The 17,750-nt window shown below is 44.9% G+C and overlaps 1 protein-coding gene across 4 annotated transcripts; it reads right to left on the bottom strand.

The window, feature by feature from the left end:
* Positions 1-156: 156 nt before the first annotated feature.
* On the bottom strand, positions 157-17,356 carry MAZ (MYC associated zinc finger protein). 4 transcript variants are annotated; one of them, XM_089479607.1, is made up of 7 exons: positions 17,010-17,356; positions 14,552-14,641; positions 9,247-10,037; positions 5,490-5,553; positions 5,083-5,254; positions 2,529-2,736; positions 1,372-1,458 (listed from the first exon to the last, which is right to left on the bottom strand). In XM_089479607.1, the coding sequence occupies exons 1-6, from the start codon at positions 17,043-17,045 to the stop codon at positions 2,549-2,551; spliced, it is 1,341 nt and encodes a 446-aa protein (XP_089335733.1). In that variant the 5' UTR covers positions 17,046-17,356; the 3' UTR covers positions 1,372-1,458; positions 2,529-2,548. The 4 variants fall into 4 exon arrangements, with proteins under 4 accessions (XP_089335735.1, XP_089335736.1, XP_089335733.1 ...); XM_089479608.1 differs by having other exon boundaries at positions 14,552-14,638; XM_089479609.1 differs by lacking the exon at positions 2,529-2,736 and having other exon boundaries at positions 157-1,458; positions 17,010-17,164.
* Between the last annotated feature and the right edge of the window lie 394 nt (positions 17,357-17,750).

Raw genomic sequence — 17,750 nt, 5'->3', positions numbered from 1 at the left:
GCGAGAGCCATTAGATTTTTTCCCCGCACAGGCGTAGAAAGTCCCAGGAGAAGAAGCTGACGCTGTAAAGAGCAAAAGGCCAGGAAACACAGTCTTTCTCCTTTACACACAATGGCACAGAAATAACCTATCAATAAACATACACATACGCACGAGTGTGGGTTTTGTTTTTCCTTCAATGTTTTTACTAAAATCTTTTGCTGTTCAGACATAGATCCAGAAAGGGTTTACAGAAAAGGGAAGAGGTCGAGGTAAAAGGGAAGGAACAAGGGGAGAGAGGATAGATGGACACTGCTTCATTACATTTTGTGTTAACAAAAACAAAAAAACACAAAGGGGGGTTATTTTAAATGTCAAGGGATCTTTTTATATATATATAATACAAAAAAGCCAGATTCTAACCCCAATCAGTGGGGGTTGCATGCAACAAGGAAGGTGTTCAGCGGGTGGGGGGCATCGATGCTTGGTGTGGAAGGCTGACACGCTTGGAACACTAACCACGAGAGAAGCGGAGGGAATGGAGCATTAAAACAGACACCGTGGAAGAATGAGGCACTGGGGCAAGGGAGGGACATCCAGAGCAGCTCCTCAGCAGAGGAATGGAGGACACTCCACTGCAGCCATGGAGGAAGACAGACCTTCTCTATTCCATTTCACTGCAGCTCCCTCCCTTCATCTGAACTCCAGGCACCTCTTATGCCCCCGAGGCCTGATTCGTACCCCTTTCTAACTTCTCTGTGGGCACAACCTCTGTCAACCGCTTAACCCACACCCCATTATTCCCAGTTCTGGGCTCCCTCCAGCTGCAATGTCACTCCATAATTCTTTCCCACAGCTACCCCAGCCTTCAGCCCTCCCCTTTCTGATCCCAAATCAAACCTGTCTTTCTGTCCCACTGTCTCATTCTTTTTGTGTAGCTAATTTGGGGCAACAGGGGGTGCTGCTGGGATGAGCAAGAGACTTACGGTGACCAAGACTTGTAGCTGTTTCATTAGAGATAGGAACAGGAGGGGGTGCCTGGATTCCTGGGACTGCTTTGGGAGGAGGCGTTAGGGGTCATAGAGCAGAGGAGTCAATAAAATGAGGGCGCTCTCTGAATGCACATAAAGCCCTTCCATGGTTCTCTGAACAAGAGCTTCTGCCTTGGCTAGGCAAGTGCTTTCCCGGCCCCACTATTTTACGAGCACAGGCAGGGGAGAGAATGAATGAAACCACCATTAAATTAGAAACCCAAATATGGCCACTGCATATCCATCTGGGCTTGGAGGCTCCAGCTGCCAGTGAGGGAGAGGGACGGGACTGGGCAGGTGGACTTCTGCCTCCCTGCTCCCAGAAATCACCAGGGCTGTGTGGGGAGGGCTTGGCTCACAACCGAAGCTCCCTCCATGGGCAGCACCGTGACGGCAGCAGGAGGTGGGGCCGAGACGGCTGCCGCGAGGGGGCAGACCTCACCCGTACCTGTGGAGGAAGACAGATGCAGAAAGTCAAATGTGTGTCTCACACTCAGGAGATATATTCCGTAATAAGACAAACATGTATCTGACCCCTCCACTGCCTTAAACTAGAATTTTGGGTAGAGAAACATTTGATTTCATGTGGTAAAGGAGGCAAGGATGCAGCTGCCCCTCCAAAGTCCTATCTTCATCGACATCCCAAAGAAAGGTTCCCTCCCTAAAAGGCTAAAAAGGAAATGCCTTCATAAATATACGTATAATAAAGTAAGGCTAATCTGAAACTTCTGAGGCCTTCTACTGAAGACAATATAGAAATTCACTCGGATAATGAACATCTGGACAGTAGTTGCTGTCATTTTCCACAATAAAAGGCTTGATTCTCATAGGTTAGCTCCCTGCAGTGCATTCCATCACAGTTCTCCAGGTTGTATGAGGCAATCCAAAACAAAGAAATACATTCATAAGAATGAATTAATCTGGAAAATGTTCCATTGTTCCCATCAAACCTCTTGGAAATTCATTAATGTACTCCAACCTCACAATCAGTGATATCTCAAAAACACCAGCTATGCATGTTATTCTGTGAAAGGCAAAGCCTCTAAATGTACAAAGGACCCCAAACAACTATCGGTGTACTAGATCTGTTGCTAATCTTACTAAATGACTAGCGGCCCACATTCTTACTGTTCTTTTTGTTCAAATGAAGAAATTTCATTGCCTGCTGGTGTTTGGAAAACAATAGTTTCCCTTGGAATCTTATTTAGATAAATGAAACATTCAAAGGAATGTGTATGCCTTTTTAATTTTTCCCTCATGAAGTTCACATTCTCTCCTTTTATGATGGACCTGAAGAAGGAATCTCCTGAGTGACATATGAACACCTAAACCTAGAAAGACACTACAACATGCAGGCCCTGGAATGAGGTCAGAGAGATTCTAATTTAGGATGCAGCCGCCCCAGGGGAATTGGGGTTCTCCCTTCTTCCACTGAAAATACACTGACACCTGGATATCCTATGGGACAAAGGGGTACCCCCCTCCCCATCCCCTAGGACAGAAGGAAGTGGCTCTTGCCTGGTGGCCCGGCCAGCGTTTCACCGCAGCGGTTGGCCCTCAGTGGCCGCGGCCCCTTCTCCTGCGTGCGTCTGCAGATGCCCGTTGAGCTGAGCCGGGGTCTTGCAGTGCACGCCACACAGCTTGCAAAGGAAACGCTCCAGCCGCGGGGCGGCCAGTCCGTGGTCCTTGACCGCGTGGACCCTGAGGTAGGCCGCTGTGGTGAACCCTACGGGAGGGGGAGAAGGACAAAAACCAGCCAGGTCAGTGTCCAGACTAGTGAAAGTATATCCTAGTGTCCTGCAGTAATTAGCTATGCTTTACCCTGGAGGCGGCTGCGTCTTGACATCTAATGAAGAATCCATTGCAAGAAGCCTTCCTGATTAAGAGGCAGCTTCTCCACCTCAGAGATGGCTCCATCTCACCACCAGACAAGCTATAGCTGTATGGACAGTAAACCCCCCCTACCCTCAGGGCAGCTGCATCTGGGCACTGAGGAAATCAATATAAGGAACTTATGTTTCTTAACACAAAAGAACAGAACTACAATCCTAGATCAGTAATATATAGATGAGATAAACTCACCAGATCATCCCACAACCTTTCCCTTATACCCTGCACATCCTCACAGCAATTCTGGGCTATGTCATCCATGTACTCTACAATACGGAATTCACTATGAACTCCTTAGAGTGATAATGGAATCCAGGCAGTGATTAATAATTAACAACTGTCCTATGCTTTTGAGAATTGAGATAAGAATGTGATAAGAATGTTGTTTTTAATATATGGGTAAAACATAAATAATAATGCACATTATTCCAAATACTATATCCAGGAGTTAAAGTGTGAATGAACTAAAAAAAAAAATTAAAATCCACCATGGCTTGTAATTTGTTTCTAATTAACCTGCATATTTTTCGGACAGGTTCAATTAGTGTTTTAAAAATATTAAATCAGTCAAAATAAAGCTGGATGTTGAGGATGGCAGGTGGATAAAGTTGGAACAGACACATTCACTTCAGAGATTAGCAAGCTCTCTTTTAGTAATTTTTAATTCTCTCAAGTGCATACATTTCTGTCTTTTCATTGGAGTGCATCTATACATCTACATGGGACATTAGCAATCCTGACAATTTACAACAATTCATGCCATATTTCACTTACAGTGAAGTCATTTTAAACTTGTAGCTAAATGGAACTAAGGAAATGCTTAGCTGTTTAAATGGAGAAAGACACATTAGAAGCCAGTTGTCTTGCCCAGCAGTTTGCTTAATGGAGTCACAAGGTAAAATGGGAAGCTTGAACAAGAGCCATACACCAAATATTATGCATGATGTCTGATCACAAGACAGTTTTAACACACACACACACACACACACACACACACACACACACTTGTTTTAAAGGTATACTAAATAGCAGAATTGCAAGGCCTAACTTGCTATTCTCACCCAAAACTAGTTTGGTCCAAAATGAAAAGAATCATCCTTCCCTTCAAACTGGGACTGCTTCTTGTAAAACATACTGTTTAGCTTCTTACTATGATGAAATGAAACATGTGTCATGGATTAAAGCTTTTTGAGTGACTAAGAATCCTTCTCGTTGTGAGGTTCTGTTGGATCAAATATCCCTACCAGAATGCTGGCTCTTTGCTGTGTTTCAGAAGCCCATTGATCCAATACAGTCGCCTCTCCTCACATATCTGGGATCTGTGCCCTCGAATATCTTTGCAGGGGCAACCTCCGCTATTTCCAAAGGCGCGTGTGGGGACACGCCCCATTCAAACTTGTGAGGCTTGAATATGCACGAGCCTCCATTTTCGGGGGGGGGGGGGGAGGAGAGACTGGAATGGATCCCCGCGAAAACGGAGGGCCAACTGTACTTGGTGAGTTGGGTAAGGAAGAGGACAGACCTGCACTTTTGACTGTTGTGCAGAAGGGGAAATCGTATTAGGAGTTATTTGCGTGACAAGTTACACTCCTTGAAATTTCACCTTTGACACAACTATTAAAGGTGCAGGAGCCTTGCCTGAGTTACACCAGCTACCACTTTAACCAAAACTGGCTCAAATTTACCAGTAAACAGATTAGACAAACATAACTCTGGCTGCAACTGAGATAGTCTGGGCAGAAAACATCATCAGGGTGACCTGCAGCTACCAATTAATGCTGCTCTGTGCAGAGCAATCCTCTTGAAATCTAATGGTCCTAAACATGATGCAGAAACAATCCAGTTTGAGACTGCTTTAACTGCCCTGGTTCAATGCTAGGGAATTCTGGGATCAGTAGTTTTGTGAGACACTTAGCCTTCTGTCAGAGAGCTTTGGTGTCACAATAAAGTACAATTCCCAGGATTCCGTAGTACTAAGCCAGGGCTGTTAAAGCAGTTTCAAATTGGATTACTTCTACAGTATGTACAGGACCAATGGGATTTCTGAATTGAGCACTGAAACTTGCATGAGCAGTACAGTGATTCTTCTAAAGTTCTTCAAGGAAAACCAACAGGTTATTATTTATTTATTTTGGTCTTCTCATCCCCAGATACGCTTTTATACATAGCCCTATCCCCTTACCTTTGTTGCACAGTTCACAGACATGATTCGGTCCTTGGCTGTGTACTTTCATGTGGTCTGTGATGTAGGCAGCGCTCAGCATTTTTCCACATACATGACATGGCACCTTCTCCTCATGACGGACCGTGTGAGCACGCAGCCGATCCTTGGTGGCAAAAGCCGCCTCACAAGTCTGTTGAATCAGACAAAAGAAATAATGGGGAAACAACTTTTGTCTTCCGTGGCCCACTTCCCAAAGCAGCCACAGACTAAGGAACTTGGCAATTAAGAAAGTTCCTTTTAAGAAGATATTAGAACCAACCTCCTTCAACTAAGAAATTAATCACAAATTCTTGGTGGCAAAAGAAAAACAACCATGGTGAATGGCTAGAGTTAGCTACTGCTATATTGTCAATGTGGAAAGGTACCTCACATTTGAAGGGCCTCTCTGTCGAATGGACTTGCCGCACGTGGCTATTCAAATGGTCCGGCCTGCAGAAAGAACAATGCAAGTAAGTTATATGGCGTTTTTCCCTTTTTTATTTCTCATAATAAAACCTCACTTTTCCTTCCAACTCTTATTACATTCATCCTTTAAACTGGCCATGGTAGACTTTACTGTCATACAAATCAAGGTCTTCCATAGAATCTGAAGTGCTATCATTAACATAAAGGAATTGGCTAGGACAGGACCTCCATTTTTTTAAAAGCCTGTCTTTTAACCCTTACAAAAGATGAAGGTATTCAATGGGTACAGCTTCCTGTATCACTCCAGAGCAAACTGTACCTCTTGAACGCCAAATATCCCACAGCTGTTATAAGCTCAGTCATAATTCTGAGCAGATTCATAATTCTAAACTGCTCCCATACGCCATAATTCAAATATACCTTTATTGAGCCAGAATAGTGTAGCAAGTTGAATGCTGCACTACAAGAATGGAGACAAGGGTTCAAATCCTCCCTTGGTCACTGGGTGGCCTTGGACAACTCACACTCTCAGCCTTAAATGAAGGCAAAGGTAAGGTAAACCTCCTTCTGAACAAATCTTACCAAGACCAGGCTAGTTCTGCCTTAAATTGAAAAAATGACTTAAATGTTTGGCTGACCGTGCAGAATCCTTTCTTGGGAATTCATCTGCTCAATGGTTGATTCATTAGTCCCACAGACAGAGCTACAGATGGGCACTAAGTGGGAAAACAGGTCTAGGAAAGCTGGCTATTGATTTTGTGTGCTTTCATGTTATCTCTGACTTATGGACACCCTATCACAGGGCTTTCTGGGCAAGATTTGTTCAGAAGCTTGCCTTTGCCTTCCTCCGAGGCTAAGAGAATGTGACTTGCCCAAGGTCACCCAGAGGATTTCCATGGTTCAGTGGGCATCCAAATCTTGGTCTCCATAGCTGTAGTCAAACACTCAAACCACTACATCACATTGGCTCTCTAAGCTGGTTAAACATAATGAAAGTTCATGCACTCCCGTTTAAAAGACCATCACATTTTCACAAAAGGTTAAAATATTTCAATTCTAAATTTATTGGTTCATGTTTTCTGGTGTAAATCAACTGTTTTCTTCTGCCCTCTTGTCCCACTTAGACTTTATATATGAAAATTTGATGGTTTTCATACAAGGGGAGCCTAAGATAACTTCTGAGTAAGCATAATCAGCTTAAGTGCCAACATGATGCTTTGAGCACCAGATGACTAAGGAGACCAGGGTTTGAATCCTCACTGAGCCATGGAAACCCACTGGGTGACCTTGGGCAAGTCACACTCTCTCAGCCTCAGAGAAAAGCAAACAAATCTGAACAAATCTTGCCAAGAAAGCTCCATGATGGGCTCACCTTAGGGTTGCCATAACTTAAAGGCACACAGTAACCAGTTTGTTTAGAGAAATTTTCTACGCAGGGTGTTTTAATCTATCTCATTTCATGATAGGACTCTATAGTCTTTATGGTAATAAGAAACTCTCTCTCCCCCCATTGGGTGTACACGTGTTTGTGTTCAGATCATACCGTCGTTCATAGTTTAAAGGCCCACTTTTCAAAATATAACATTTATATAGGAAAGTCCTAACGTTTTCAGGTGGCATTTTTAACTTGTTTTGACTCCCTTATTCTTCCAAATCAGAAACTTGAAACCAAACCTATGGTCTCTTATAGCTCTGAAATCAGGAAGGAGAATATCATTTCTGGTAGTACTGTAATAATAATAATAAACCAAACACAAACAAATTGCCCACCATCAGCTCCGCTACTTCATTTTTACATGGAGTTATTCCGAATTACAAACCTTAAGCACACCTTTTTCATGTCAAGAGTGTTACATCCCCCCCCTCCGGATATGTTGATTTTCAAAGATGAAGGATGCTATGCTTAGCCCTTTTAGCTGCTGGGAAAATAATACAGGCAACTTTTGATATAACTCAGAAACTGGGAGAGAAATCTCATCAGACTATATATTTTTATTAAGTTTTGACAATTTTACTATTCTGTTTCCCCCTGCTCCTTTAATTGCCCATTTGTGACTGAAATCCTTGTGCAAAGGCCCATCATCCTTGAAAAACTAAGTCCTGCCAGAAAACCACAGGGGTTAAATACCTGTGCTACTGCGCACTATGTAAAAACTAGTTTTCAGCAGTGGGCTTCATCTTGCCCTCAGTGACCGGTTTCTGCCAAAAAAAATTGTCCCTTTAAAAAAACCTTTTCATCATGGAGATGAAGATCTGAAAATCAAGGAACAGGATGGACTAATAGGTTATGAAAATAGAGTACAAACTCAATGAAGAATCCCTACATCTTAAATCTGTAGTTTCTATTTAAATCTTAAAAGGAAGATGAGCTTACAAAAACCTGTTCAAAGTGGAGTTGTGTTTCTTGTACAATATATTCCTATACTTTTTAATTCGCTTCTAGGATAAACCACAACATTAAACTTATCCTTTATTATGCTAGTATCATCTGATTTCTTCCTTTCATCTACAGACGAAATAGTGGTGTGATTATTTCATCTACTGAAAATATTCCATGTTCCTAAAGGTTATTGGTTCTCTCACTTCAGTTCTGGTAGTGTAATAACATGTAGTAGGAAATATTTTGCAATTATCAAACACTGCCAGACTCAGCCAGCAGTGACCTGATACCATTGCTAAATAATTCTGCAAGAGTTTGATTTTGAAAAGGTGGTATTTTTCTGCATAAACCAGACTCAGGAACTATTGTTTGATCCAAGGACCTACTTAAATGAATAGAAACTGTGCATGGTCTGGTGCTTTCTCATTTTGCACCTTTCCAGTCTCCAGATGTGGGATTCCATATTCGTCTGCATTTCCATGTTGAAATAAACCCATACCTGTATATGAAAACCAGCATTTTATATTCCGTTAAAAAAATTGAAGAACACTAAAAGAACAGAGTCCCACCTTTGCCTAAAGTGACATTGTTCAGGAAGGACTGTACTTTATGCTCCTTCTTCACGTTGAAGTTTGCTCTCAGATGGTAAATTTAAAGTGAGGGTATAAATTAGAACTTGCTATATAGATTATTTTGTTGCTTTCCCAGTACCTTTTGAAATTCATCTGTTCTACTGTACAGGTTTTCTGAGGTTCTAAACTTATCTTTTAACATATGCCAAGACGTTCCAGGCCCAGCAAGAATCCTCTCCAAATAGGTATAACTTAAAGGTAACCAAGAATTATGATTTTTTGCTATTATAATCCAAAAAGATTAGTGTCAGGAATGTAAAAATGTTTTGATGTGAGTTACATGTTGCCAACTTTAAAATTAGTCAGTGTGGCACACTTTCAAAATATGTGTTTCCATCTGCTCACACACACTTATTTGTTCAGTTGCAAACAGAACTCTCAAGGAGGAAACACTGCTAAAAATGGAAATGGTGAGAAGTGGGACAGATTTTCCATACACATCCCTGTTCTTGAAACTTCCTATACTACTATTTGTTGAGGTACCTTACCCAAATGCAGCCCCAGTGGTGAGGTGGAAGCGCTGCATGCAAGTTATGGGGTAGCAAGGGAGGAAGCCTGATAGGCTTATTACTGACCGATGATAAGCGTTGAAACAACTAATTCAAATAGCTTGTCTTGCCAGGAGGAAGCGGTCAGCCTCCTCGTTTAAGCCCTGCAACAACTCCCATTTGAACTACCTCCTTCTGTACCCTTGACTTCTCGTACCGGGAGAAACTCTTCCCACAGTGGCTGCAGATGTACGGCTTGTGCACAGCACCATCATGTGAACGAACGTGGTAGCTCATGCGATCCTTCCTCTTGAATCGCTGCTGGCAAACAGGACACTGGTAGGGCTTCTCATCTGAATGCGACAACTTATGCCGATTGAGATGGTAGACGTCCCGGAAGGCTTTCCCACACATTTCACATGCATGATTCTTCCGGATGCGTTTGCCTGATGCTGTAGTGGTCACCAGCCCAGCACCTGACCCTGCAGTGTTTCCTCCACCCTCAGCAGGGGAAGAGGTTGCTTGGGTTGTACCACCAATGGCAGAAACACTAAGCAAGCTGAGGGGAACCATGGTGGGCATCTTCATGGTGGTGGGCCCAGAACGAGAAGCTTTGGCTCCTGTGTGAATGGCTTCATGGCGTCGCAGGTTATAGCCATTTTTGAATTCTTTTGCACACAGAGAACAGATGTAGGGCCCTTTGCTCTTCTGCTTCTTCTGGGCCTCACTTGCCTGTGGTGTAGTAGCAGCTGCCTGGGAGGTTGGGGCTTGGGTGTTTTGAGAGGATGGTGCTACCTGGCCACCTCCACCCTCGGAAGCAGAAGGCTGCTGCTGTTTCAAGGCAGCCGTGTCTACTGTGGAAGCAGCTGGTGCAGAACCAGTGGCGGCAGCAACCACAGCAGCAGCAGCTGCTGTTTCCTGGGCTGCAGCCAAGACAGGCAGGAGGTCCACTTGGAGGGACTCAGCAGTGGTAGCTGTCTGCTGGGGAGGAGCTGTGGTGGTGGCAGTCTGGAGAGAAAAAGAGAGTGTGTAATTGAGAAATAGTGCGATGAACCAAACCTGAGCACTTGTTGTATTCTAGCAACATGGTGGGGGAGGAGAATGGTAAATTACCACTTCAAAAGCAAACCTCATTTATTTAATAATCTAGCTTGAAATCATCCTAGGAAACAAATAAAAAGGGACTGGCTAAAACATTATTTAGTTTATGGAATAGGACTCAAAGCAAATATAGAAATTTTAGCATATTATTTGTATTCACCTGTGTATGCAGTGTATTTTCTCAGCGCACCACTTCATTTTATATTCTCCACCGCTTAAAACTATGCTGATGGTTTGTCTCATAAGGAGAAATCAATGATCAAATTACCAGTAAATTTTATAAATGGGAACCAACGAAGTATGAAAAACAACACCAGCACGTGTGCAATACCAATGGAATAAGACCAGTAGTCCTTTTACCTATCACAGGGCAGAAAGGGGAGTTTACAGGGGCAAAAGGAATGAAGAACAAATGTACTGAGAGGCATCCCTGACTTTCCAGCAAACATATCCTCTCCCAACTCCCCTACATTTGCTCCATGCAAGATGCCACTGAGAAATTACAACATGCAAATAAGGGAGGCAAGGCAACTATGTGAGAAGAACTTCTTCCTATTGTTGATATTAGTTGAAGTTTAGTTAGAAAGCAAGCTGCACCTTGCTGTGCTCTCTGGAACTGTTCAACTTTCTCCTTGAAACTGGCCTGGTGTAAGTATCTAGCTGTTGAAATGATTATACAAAGTGAAAATGTAAATAATGCCAAGGTGACATATCATATCTTAATGAACAGAAGGCAGAATTACTAACATGCCTCAGTGGTCCTTGTAGGAGGGCTGAATATGGATATATCACCACATATTGGAGATGCAGTGTAAAGTGGCTAGAAACACTCACCACCTCCTGTGAATATTTGTTTGTGATTTAGGCTGAAGAGCTGCTTAGGGTTGGAGAAGTCTACTTTTGCAAAGAGGCCAGGTTGCCATTGTAAAGCTAAGTGAATACTTTAGCATGCTTTAGTGCATTTTAAAAATTGTGAGCTAATGTTCTGCAAGCAATTTGCCCCCACCCTACACTCATGACATAATGCAGTACCACCAAACTCAAAGTGGTAGAAACTTCACACTAATTCAAACCCAGTTTTCTAGTTGTTGCATAAACATTCATTCACATTTAAGAGATTTTATTCAGAGTCCTTTTTCTGCCCCTAAGGCAAATATGTTTATATGTCAGCATACAGAATGCATTAACCAAGCATGAGTGTGGAATACTTGTTGCTCTTTTAACTGGCACTAAAGAGAAAGAATCTTAGGATATGTGCGTTTTAACAGCACACCTCCAAAGTGGTCCGAAGCTGCTTCATTAGGCCTGTCTATTTTGATCCTTAATCTGGATTATGTACATTTTATCTTTTTATTTGATTTTAATGAGATCTCCACTCTAACCATGAATGCCTAAGGATGTGAATGGTGTGAGATTCTCTAAAGGTGCCAGAACTGAACACTTATGGACCTCTTCAGAATGACTTAAGGATGTTGCTGACTCATAGAAACAAGACGTCCAAACATTTGGCATAAGGATCTTGTAGATAATAGTTTGCTCTTAATACTTGCTAAAAATGCTTACAACACTGTGAAAAGAAATTACATGGTTGAAGGACAGACAATGTGTTCAGACTTGTTAAAATCAAGGGAAATGTTCAATTTAAAAAATGAATTCCAATGAATATATGTAGGCAGTCAACATCATCAGATTAAGCCATTTAACATGAGGCTTTTTTATACACACACCCAATTTTTAAGGATACATCTTCACAGCACAAGAGATGGTTTTGCTGAGAAGCTACTACATATTAGTTATACTCCTGATGTAAAGTGACATCCTAGGGAAAAATAGTTAAGATATTTGGTACTGAAGCACCTATTTAGAAGACAATGCTCCATTATTCTAGTGTTTGCTCCCATTTCCCAATAGGCAACAAGGAAGAGGAACTACCTCACTGAGGTGATAATCTTCCTTTTAACACATATACACGGGCAGACAATAAATAGAATATGCCATGTCATCATGCTTACTTGCTAATTAGCTTACTTGCTGTTCACCGCTATGATCTTTGGAATAGCGGTATATAAATAAAACAAATTATTATTATTATCATCTATAGTAAAAAGCAGAGAAGATACACTTTTATCTAGTCATCAAATTAAGAAAACTGGAAAAGTTTGAATTAAAAGTCCTGTCTAGCCATGAGCTTATAATCACGGACAAAATTATGTATGCAGCCAGATGCTAACAAATTTACTTAGAAAGTAAGTCCCACTGGGCTCTGCAAGGTTAGTTTCCAAGAAACCCACATATGCAACTGCAGTCTCAGTACACTAGGCACTAAAATGGACCAAGCAATGTTATACAAATGCAGAAAAAAACATGATCACAAAGAATGACATAACCCATTTTTGACTGAAACACTTCACACAGAAATCTCTCTTCTATTTCTCTAAAAAAATCCCAGCTTTCTTAGTTATGCTACTTCACAGTGTTTCAGAGCAAATGGGTATCAAACAAGCTTCTGCCTCCCTTTTCAGGCTCTGAGCTGGAGGGCAGAGGGTTTGCCCCTGTCAAAGACAAACTTGCAAAAAGCAGAGATGCTCCACATCCTTCCACTGCAACCAGACAGACAGAGTAGGAGCACAAATGTTTGCTTTATCCCTGACAAGAATTATCTGGCGGGTAAAAAAAAGTCTCAGCACTTACCAGCCACTTAAAAGTCCTCATTGCCTAGTAACAACAAAAATCAGAGAGCAAAGAGGACTGGTAACATCCAATAGAAGGGACATAGAGAAGAGACAGTCTCAGGATGTTTAAAAAGATGACTTTATTCGTTAAAATAGGAATAAAATAAGAATAATTGTGTGTTTTAAATACTATGAGACTTTGTCTCTTCTTTACAGAGACAAGAACAGCCACACACCTCAGTTCTCCAAATTTATCAGTATGTTCTTGGCTGTAGCATTCGTGTGAACAGCAAGAAAATAGAGAAATGTTTCCAGTGGCTGATTCTTACAGTGAAACTCACTTCCTCTGGTAAAGGTTTATTAATGTCAAAAGACACATTAAAATTTACATTGGCTTTTTGAAGTCTAGAATTGGTGAAACACAAGACTGATTTAGGCTGAAATTCTATGGCCCGTTACAGACGGGCCTTTAAGTACGTCAGTCCATACTAGGGTTAAAAAGGGGCGTCACTTCCGGACGCCCCTAACCCTAGTACGGACTGAGTCCATACAAAATGGTGGCTCCCATTCCATATGGGGGCCGCCGTGACGATGTCACGACCGCGCCGCCTCTATACGGGGCGGCGCGGATGTGATGTTGTCGCTCTGTGCCAGGGCGCTTAGTGACCCTTTCCACGGAGCAAGAAGGAGCTCCATTTCGGAGCTCCTTCCTGGTTTGCGTTGCTGGGTGCAGCCTTTAGATGGCTGTGCCCAGCAACGCAAGGGAGAAAGGGGCCAAGCGGTCCCTTTCTCCTCCTCCCCGCCACCGTGGGGCTTCAAGCCCCAAGGACACCCCTTTCCAGGCTGCGGGGAAGCGGCCTTTTGCCACTTCCCCGCAGCCTGGAAAGCGGCGGATCAGGGCCTCGGAGGCTGCCACTTTGGCAGCTGAGGCCCCGATACACTAGGGAAAGCAGCGCCTACAGGCCGCCTCAAAGGGGCGATCTGTAACGCGCCTATGCTTCCTGACAGTGAATGTGGCTGGACTGACATATGTAAATATACATAGGATCATCAGTACACACTGGACATTTTAAAAAATAGTTTTAAAGTTACTTTCCCAACTGGCAACAAAAATAAACTTATAAATCCATATGCAAAGGGATCTTGTGGCATTAATCGCACCTTTGTGATTAAATGAGCATCCATACATCTGAGGAAGTTGACCACGTTTATGAAAGCTGATGCTACCTACATCTTCTTTCCTCCATCAGTCTCAAAAGTGCTACAAGACTCATTTGCATACATGTTCCAGACTTACATGGCCCTCTCTCTTAATTCTACCTTTATATATCTATGTATGGTGGGGGGAAAGAAAAATGTGCAGCTATATTGGGAAACAGTATAGTTGTTCTTTTCTTTAAGGTGGCATAAACTTAAGTGTATCTGATTAGAGATTTGGATGGGTGCTGATTTCTTGCAACACAGCACAGACTGCATACTTGCTTCAAAATTCTGCCACAGACTTAATAGGATGAGATGGGATTTCAGAGTGTTAATCCCACCAATGTCAATAATGAAATTATATGACTTCAAATACTGTACTTGAGAACAGCTACAGCAAAAACTACAGCAATTTTTAAAAGAATACGTACAGTGGACAATCCCTTAGAGGCAGAGATAATTTATTTACACAAATGTGGTCTCCAGCACTGAGATGATTGTTTTCAAAGGAGTCCAAGGCTCTCCATTTGTTGCTCAGACAAAGCTCACCTGGAAGGGGTTTTGATTGCAGCCCTGAGCAGCAAAAAACCTGGACTGGATTTCGGTCCCAACCTGCAGAGGGTTCTGAGTATGACTCTGCTAAAGACACAAAAGAAATGAGATCAGGCAACCTTTGTAGGACAACAACCCTCTCCCTATCCCAAAGCGAGGTGGGAGATGGTGGCTACTGATATCTTCGAGGAAATAAAGTTAAAGGATAGTACGAAATGAAAACAGTGGCAACAGAAAGTAAAAAAAAAAGGTTATTCAACAAAGAATCTTTGATTTAAACTGTGAGAAAATGGCTTAATGTATAAAATACAGTGTATTAAATAAGGTAGTGCAATTTGGGAAGAGTGGGGAAGAGTACACAGCTTTAAAGTTCAGGTTCCTGATTATAACACAGAAGTGAGTATGAAAGAAGAACCAATCTGGTCAATTACAGGAAGGGACAATTATTTTGGAAGAACTTTTCAACCTGATATGCATGTATACTGGGAAGGGAGGAGAACTTAGGGGTGGCTAGAGAAGCCTATCTCAAAAAGGAAAGGCCCAGGCCCTGGCGGTGCACCACCCACAAAGAGGAAATCCTGGGCAGGAGGAAGAAGCACTAGGAGAGGGAGGGACACAGCAGGCGAAAGAGGAGAGCGCCAGGGCAAAGGCCAGGTTGTCTTTCTGGAGAGATACCTGAAAGGAGGAGTGACTGGGGTCCACGGGGTCATGGGTTTAAAGAGTAAATTGTCTATATGGGAAGCGTAATGTCAAAAGAAGGGGCTCCATTGGGTATGGAAGGTTAGTTCAATGAAGGAAACATAAGGTAGTGTATGCATATACATGGGAAGTGTTAAGTGCAGCAAGGCCCTGTTAAGAGCCAAGCAAAATCTGGCCACCCAGCTGCATTCAAAGCAAGGTAAGAGCAAGTATAATCCAAGGTAATTTACTATTCTTAATTATCTGTAGGTAATGTTTCTCTATCATAGTTTTAATCAGCTGTGGGTGACGGGGGGGGGGGGGAAACCTTCCTGCATTTTCTTACCACAAGAAGCAACCCAACAACCCACCCTCAAAGTGTTCACACACACAGAAATAGGTGGGCAAACAGGTGGAAAATGCACACTACACCTACTGGCACCAAAATAGGCTGTAGTATCATGGCTCCTTCCTACTCTGTGTGTGGGAACAGGAGGGGAAGTAGACCCCCAGGGCCAGAAAAGAGCAAGGCAGCCTCTGGTGGCGGAGGGGGACCAAGATGGCCCAGTCCAAACTGGGGGGGTTGAAGGAACCTCTAGGGCTATGGCTTTTAGGCCTCTGTGTCTCTGTGTGTGAGGGGGGTGGCAACACTCTTTGGAAGAGGCCATCTTTGCTTTTGGGCAGGAGAGCTGAAAGAGGCGTTTATGCGCCTGTGGAAGAGACAGTTACACACAAGTGGGAAAGAGGGGGCTACAGGCCTGTGGGAAAGGGAAGGTTACACGCTTGTGGGAAAGAGTCCCATGTGTGTGGGAAAGAGGCCATTGACGAGTGTAGTAACAAGGTGGCTACAAGCGTGTGGGAAAGAGGCAGTTACACAAGTGTAGTGAAAAGGTGGTGGGAAAGAGGCGCTTAAACGGTTGTGGAAGAATTGTTTAGATGTGTGGGAAAGAGTTAGTTAGATGCAAATGGAAAAGAGACAGTTACATGTGCCTGGGAAAGAGGCAAGTACAGGCATCTGGGAATGAGGCGATGGTTGTGGAAGAGTTGCTTAGGCGCGTGTGGGGGGGGGGGGTTGTATCCTTGTGGAAAAGAGAGTTAAGTGTGTGAGAAAGGTGTCGACACGTGAATGGGAAAGAGGCGCGTGTGGGGAAGAGGAGTCCTAAGGCGCAGCGAGTGTGTCACGGGGAGACAGGGGTCTCTTTTGGGGGGAGGCAAGGATCCCTGGAAGCGGGAGGAGGGGGTAGAAGGGAAGGCTGGGGGCATGGCGAGGGGCCGGGCGGAGAGAGGCGAGCGCCAGGGGGAGGTGACCGTTGGAGGAGGAGAGGAGGCGAAGAAGAAGCAGCAGCAGCGCCAGGCGCGGGAGGGAGGGAGGCAGGGAAGGAGGGTCTGGGCGAGGCGGCGTCAAAGGGGGGAGCGCAGGAGGCAGCGAGAGAGGGAGGTGACCGTCGGGGCAGCGCCAGGAGGAGGAGGGAGGGAGGACGAGGGAGGGAGGACGGGGGGCAGCGCAGCGGAGGCCGAGCGGCGCGTGCCGAGGGCGCCCTGCCGCTGCCGCTGCCGCTTCCTCTTCTGCCCCGCGCGCGCCCTCCCAGGCCCCCTCCCGCTGGGATTCCCGAGGGGAGGGGCGGGGCAGGGAGGGTGTGAGCGGGAGCGGCCCAGAGTCCCCTCTCTCTCTCTCTCTCTCTCGCTCGCTCTCCTTCCTTCCCGGCTCGCGCTCCCCCCGCCCCACTTTTTTCTTTTGGAGGGAGAAGGAGGAGGAGGAGGAGGAGGAGGAGGTTACCTGGAAGATGAAGCTGCTCCAGTTGCTCGGGTCCATGGCGGCGGCGGCGGCGGCGGCGGCAGCAGCAAAGAGCGGGGGAGGGGGGAGGAGGAGGAGGAGGGGGCGCCCGCGAAAGAGAGAGAGAGAGAGGAAGGGGGGGTCGGGAAGGGAGGGGGAGCGAGCGGGGAGCAGCAGCAGCGACGTCGCGCGGGCGGGGGGAGTGAGGTGGGAGGGGGGAAGAGCGCGAGCGAGGAGGAGGAGGAGGCGGCGGCAGCGGCGCCAGGAGGACTCGGCGCGCACGCTGATTGGCTCGCTACGCTGCGCGCGGAAGGGCGTGCGCGCCCTCGCTCGCTCCAACACCAGACCCCCGCCTCCTCCTCTTCTCCGGAGTTTTTTTCTAGATGGGAGGGGGAGAGTGTGGAAAAGAGGAGGCGGGCAGCGATTGGGTGGGGCTGCCGAGGCTCGCTCCCGAGGCTCGCGCGCAAACGGCCCCCCCTCCCCTCCCCCGCCAATGTCTGGCGATTGCTGATTGGGCGCTGCGACCGCAGGGCTTCTTTCTTTTCAAAGGAGCAAGCGGATTGGCTCGAGCTGAGGCGCGGGCACGCGCGAGTAACGGTTGCCTCGCGCTCGCTCTGTCGCCTCCCCGTTAGTTGTTCTTTTAGTGACACACCGCCTCCTCTCACAAAATGGCCGCCAGGGTTGCTCTCCCTCAAACTATATATATTAGAGGATATATTTATTATTTAATATATATATTAAAAG

This window comes from Sceloporus occidentalis, unplaced genomic scaffold, assembly GCF_023333645.1.
Source record: "Sceloporus occidentalis isolate IW3139 unplaced genomic scaffold, rSceOcc1.0.p SCAF_14, whole genome shotgun sequence".
Taxonomy (NCBI): Eukaryota; Metazoa; Chordata; class Lepidosauria; order Squamata; family Phrynosomatidae; genus Sceloporus; species Sceloporus occidentalis.
This window is presented reverse-complemented; position numbering and strand designations above follow the sequence as displayed.

Coding starts and splice junctions, on each gene's coding strand:
- MAZ (XM_089479607.1), bottom strand. CDS start 17,045: ATGGACCCGAGCAACTGGAGCAGCTTCATCTTCCAG. Junction 10,038..14,551: donor GCAATCAAAACCCCTTCCAG/GTGAGCTTTGTC, acceptor TTTTCTCTCCAG/ACTGCCACCACCACAGCTCC. Junction 5,255..5,489: donor AGAGGCCCTTCAAATGTGAG/GTACCTTTCCAC, acceptor CTGATTCAACAG/ACTTGTGAGGCGGCTTTTGC.